Below are 5368 nucleotides of genomic sequence, written 5' to 3' on the forward strand. Positions count from 1 at the left end.
AGCCGAAGCAAGAAATTCGAGGGTCACCCTCTTGTAGGTCTTAGCATGCATCTTCACGAACTCCTCAAGATCGAGTCCTTCAATCAAAGTATCAAGCTCCTTCTTAATCCCCAAATCACGAACGGTCTTCTCATGATAGAACTTTGTCGGGCGGATGGTCCGCTTAGGCAATTCTTCAAAATAGGTCCAAGACCGTTGTTCCGGAAATGTAATGCCGTAAGTTTCGAACTCTGGCGGGGCGGGTGCCTTGCGCTTGTTTGGTTGGGCGTTAGGCCCCTTCTTGGATCGTTTAGTCATTATGATGAACCTCTAGAGAACAAAAACCTACACACAAACAAAGAAAACAACCACAATCCAAACAAAAGGAAAAACTAAGTTAGTAAAGAAAGCTAACAATCTACAACCAAGACTACCGCAAACGGATACCAATACACCACCCAAGTTCAATACGAACAAGAGTACTCCAAACAATACTCATCAACCAAAACCAACAAATCAACTAGAATTCCATCCAACATTTCACCAAAAATCGACCAAGAGCCTAGACTTTACGAATATTAACAATGAATCATGCATAATAAGTCTAGATTATCAAGGAGTAAACACAAAAACAAACATGCATCATCTAACCACCCAAAATCAAAAATTCAGAAATTCCAACAAATAGTATGAACAATGAGATAAAATGTAAAGAAAATGGAGAAGGAAGGGAAAGAAATCGTCACCACTAGTAGAGGAGGAAGACTACATCACCCAAAAGCACTCTCCAAAGCTCCAATTACACCAATGAATCACAAAATCAAAGTTCAAACCAAACCCTAGAAATCGGGGGTTTTTGAAGAAAAATCTGAAATTAATGGTTTTTGGGTGAGGGAAGGGGATGAATTTGCGAATGAGAGTGAAATGTGTGAGTGAAATGGAGTAGGAAATGTGTAGGAAGTAGAGGTTGAAGAGTTAGAGTAGAGAGAATAGGAGAGTAATGGTGAAGAATGAGAAATGAAGATGAGAAATGAAAAAGAAGGGGTCGCGTTTCAGAAATAACTCGATTGCAGAACCGGGTCGCCCGACCCGTGCGAGTGCACGAAAATACCATGCGATCGCACGGGCATCGTGCGAGCGCACTGAAAATCTGTGCGATCGCACTGAACGAGCATGAGCGCACGAAATTTTAACTCGCTCGCACGAACTGCGGGGGAGCTACTGATCGATATTTCCAGTTTTGTGCGATCGCATGAATAAGCTGTGCGATCGCACAGAACTGGATGATTGCCCCATTTGCTTTGCTCGATTAATGCACCTCATCTCTCTCTCCCCTTTTTTTATTAAAAGAAAAATAAAACTACTAAAACAAAAGTTAGTAAATGGAAACAAATTAGGACTAGAGTTAGGCAACCGGGTTGCCTCCCGGTAAGCGCTCGTTTAACGTCATTAGCTTGACGAGTCCCCCCAAAACTCATGGGGGAAAAAAAGCAAGAACCATTACACGGGTTGCCTCCCGGTAGCGCTCGTTTAACGTCATTAGCTTGACGGACCCCCCCAAAAGTCAAGGGGGGTCAAACACACCCAACCTTGGGTCATCACTAGTCAACAAACTCTTCTTAGCCCCTTTGGGCACAAACAACTTACCCAAACTACCACTCATGGAATTGGGACCAAACCAAGTCTTCTTAGGCGTAGGATCGCCTTGCTTAGATTTCTTGGTTATGCACCTCTTACCATTACATGCCGGAGTGAGTGATCCCACATCATCAAGATCCATCCCGAATGTGTCGGGAATGGTGATGACGTCATCATAGGAGTCACCTAGAACCAAGGAGCTCTCGTGCATATCTTTCTTGACTTTCCTATCAATCTCAAAACCCACACTTAAAAACACAAGGATTGTTAGAAGAATTAGCACAAGAGTGATTGTGCTCAACACAAGCAAGAGTGTCAACTTTCATGCAACTTTTCATCTTAGAGCAACATTGATCTTCAATAGCAAGCTTGAAACTAGCCTTGGCGTCTCCCGCCTTCAAGGTGATAAGACCACCTTGAACATCAATGAAAGCACCCGCTGTATCCAAGAATGGCCTCCCTAAAATAATAGGGATATGGGCGTCCTCATCGATATCCAAGACAATGAAGTCAACAAGGAAAGTCAACTTCCCTATCACAAGGGGAACATCATCAACCCTACCCAATGGGAACATGACCGAGCGATCGGCTAATTGCAAAGACATGGGGGTAGGGGTGAGATCGCCAAGACTAAGTTTCTCATAAATTTTGTACGGCAAAATACTTACACTCGCCCCCAAATCACATAGAGCGTTTTCAAACTTAAGCTCTTGGATGCTACAAGGAATCGAGAAGCTCCCGGGATCCTCGAGCTTTGGGGGGAAAGGGCTCGAAATCAAAGCACTACAATGCTCCTTTAGGTGCACGGTTTCATTGGTGCCACAAGTCCTTTTGCCGCTCAAAATGTCTCTCATGAACCGAGAATAATGTGGCATTTGCTTAAGCGCCTCGGTGAAAGACAATGACACATATAGCATGCTAATTGTTTCCCAAAACTTATGGAATTGATCATCAAGCTTTTTTCCAGCAATTCTTTGAGGATAGGGGGGGGGGGGAGGAATTGGGAGAGGAGGAAGAGTAGTCTCCATCGACTTAACACCATCAATCACGCCATCAACATGAGACTCCTCTTCCGCTATATCACAGTTCGGGGACTCATTTCCCTTAGGATCCTCACCCCTAGATCAAGGTGCATCAACTAGCTTAGCACCATCATCTAGAATCATCCCACTCCGAGTCACAACCGAATAAATTTGTTTAGGTGCTTGACCATGGGGTGGGAGACTAGTATGCACTTGTTGCTCTTTGATGGTGCTAGCTAGTTGTGCTAGTTGGGTATCAATCATCTTCAAGTGAGTGTTGGGTTGCTTGAATACATCCTCAAACTCAACATTCTTCTTGGCTTGCGCCCCCACGAACGACTCTATGAGATCCTCAAGATTAGACTTGAGAGGCGGGAGCGGTGGAGGTGCATTGCCATAACCACTAGGGTTTTGTTGGAATTGGTTGCCATAGGTCCTTTTCCCATTGAATTCGAGAGGTGGATATTGAGAAACACCATATGGACCTCCCGAGTTTGAAGGATAACCCCCACTAGAGGCACCCCTAAATTTCCCATAAGAGTAGTTGTAACCCCCTCCACCTTGATGGTTGGGATTATAACTACCTTGATTGTATTGGGCTTGATTTCCAAGACCATGAGATTGACCATAGGGTGCTTGGCCTTGATAGCCTTGTGCTCTATAGCCACCTCGGCCTTGACTATCATACCCACCTCCTTGGCCATAGCGTTGGTAGGATCCATGCATAGGGGGGGCCTCTAGGTGCTTGCCTAGAAAAGTTTTGACTATTGGGGTTATCATATCTAGGCCTCTCATTCATAGCATGGGCATATTCCAACTCAAATTCACCTTCATAAGAAGGGCCATAATCCACATAAGACACATTATGCACCAAAGGACAAGCATTGGGGAAATGACCAAAATCTTGACAATTATCACAAAAGATGTGCCCGGAGGCATAGTGTCATAGGAACTAACCTTGCTCTTCCCCTTGGTGAGAAGAGTAGCCGAAGGTGGTGGAATCGTTGATGGTGATGGTGTATGACTTGGTGTGCTCTCTAGCTTTTCCAATCTCGAGCTAAGCTTCTCAATGATCCTAGCTTGCTCCATAGCATATACCGACCCTTTCCCATCATCATTCCTACCCTTGCCATCATAGTCCCTTGCACCAACATGCCAAGCTTGATAATTTTTGACCACATCCTCAATTATCTCTTCAATTTGATCCTCGGTTTTGTTCATGATAGGACCACCCGCCCCCGCATCTAGACCGTCTTGGAGGATGGGCTCATTCCCAAGTAGAAGGTTTGAAGTAGCAACCACTTAGGGATCCCATGGTGAGGGCACTCCCTTTGGTATTCTTTGAATCGGTCCCAAGCTTCATAAAGCGATTCATCCCGCTTTTGCTCAAACAATTGAATTTTGTGGCGATATTCCGCCGTCTTTCCATGAGGGTAGAACTTGCTCAAAAATGCGCTAGTCACTTCATTTCAAGTGCGAAGTGAATTTGTCTTGACCTCCTTGTCAAGCCAATCGCTAGCTCGCCCAAGGAGAGAGAAACGGAATAGATTCAACCGCACATAGTCCGAAGTCACACCATTGTGTTTGATTGTATCACAATAATGTTCGAATTGCTTAAGGTGCTCGTGCGGTGACTCGTTGCTCTTTCCACAAAAAGGATGGCTTTGAACCAAGTTGATCAAGGCGGGCTTGATCTCAAAGTTATTGGCATTAGTTGTGGGAGCTTGGATACCACATGTTGCTTCAAATGCTCCCGGTATACCCAAATTCTTAACCGGGAGAGCTATGGTTTCAAAAGCTTGCTCACTCTCTTCTTGTTCCACGCCTACACTCAAGGATTTAAACCGGTTGTGGATTGATGAGCGAGTTCGAACGCGCCTTAATCTCCTTAATGTCCCCTCCAATTCAAGGTCAACAGGATGGAGAGACCTTTGACGTGCTCGACCTCTATCAAGCATACAAACTCAAAGAAACACGTGAGTATTGCAAAGGAAAAGAAAGCAAACAAGAATGCAATATTTTTGTATTTTTCTAATGGTAAACTATGGAAGAGCTTTCGCCTAATCCTAGATTAAACAACTTGCATATAATAGGAACTACTATTCACTTGCACAAATTAGGCTCACAATGTCTTGCCAAACCTAGCCTATGCAATCCAATCAAATCCAATCAAATAGCATTTGCAACTACCACTTAATTAGGCGTGGATATCCTATCACCAAATCACATTTAATTACATCAATCAATCAACATTCAACCATCAATTTCCCCTAATTAAGCCCCTAGATTCTCCCCTTTTCCCTAACCTAAATCTACTCACTACACATATTTGAAACTAGGAAATTCATGAGTTCTAATCAAGCAATTATGAAATTGAAGGAGTAGAAGGAAAGAATCAAGAAGTTGAGTATTCAATTGCAAAATCAATTAAAGAATTGAGAATCAATGGAACTAAAATCAAAGCAAAGAGGAATTCAAGAAGTTGAAGAACAATAACAAAAGAGCATGAACAAAGAACTAATAACTTGAATTAAATTGCAAGAAAATGAGAAGAGTGGAAGAAATTACAACTTGAAGCTTCAAATCAATGGAGTTTCTCTCTCTAGAAAACTAGCTTGAAGAGCAAACCTTCTAAAACTTCCTAAATTCTATTTCTGAAATTAATTGTTAATTATAAAAAATGAAAATTCTATTTATACAACCCCTAAGAAAATAGAAATTTAAACTCG

General features: G+C 42.9%; 1 protein-coding gene and 1 pseudogene across 1 annotated transcript; one reads left to right on the forward strand and one right to left on the reverse strand.

The window, feature by feature from the left end:
- Positions 1–1853: 1853 nt before the first annotated feature.
- Positions 1854–3860, reverse strand: LOC110795594 (uncharacterized). The gene is made up of 2 exons (XM_022000613.2): positions 3511–3860; positions 1854–2736 (listed from the first exon to the last, which is right to left on the reverse strand). The coding sequence occupies exons 1-2, from the start codon at positions 3858–3860 to the stop codon at positions 1854–1856; spliced, it is 1233 nt and encodes a 410-aa protein (XP_021856305.2).
- An 87-nt stretch (positions 3861–3947) lies between these two features.
- Positions 3948–4048, forward strand: LOC130470971 (uncharacterized; annotated as a pseudogene).
- The last annotated feature ends 1320 nt before the right edge of the window (positions 4049–5368 follow it).

Source organism: Spinacia oleracea, chromosome 3 (genome assembly GCF_020520425.1).
Source record: "Spinacia oleracea cultivar Varoflay chromosome 3, BTI_SOV_V1, whole genome shotgun sequence".
NCBI lineage: Eukaryota > Viridiplantae > Streptophyta > Magnoliopsida > Caryophyllales > Amaranthaceae > Spinacia > Spinacia oleracea.

Excerpts from the sequence above, each read along its gene's own strand:
- LOC110795594 (XM_022000613.2), bottom strand. The coding sequence starts at position 3,860 with ATGAACAAAACCGAGGATCAAATTGAAGAGATAATTGAGGATGTGGTC. Across the intron at positions 2,737-3,510 it reads TCCCCAATGCTTGTCCTTTG|GGGTGAGGATCCTAAGGGAA; the intron begins GTGCATAATGTG and ends ACCTTGATCTAG.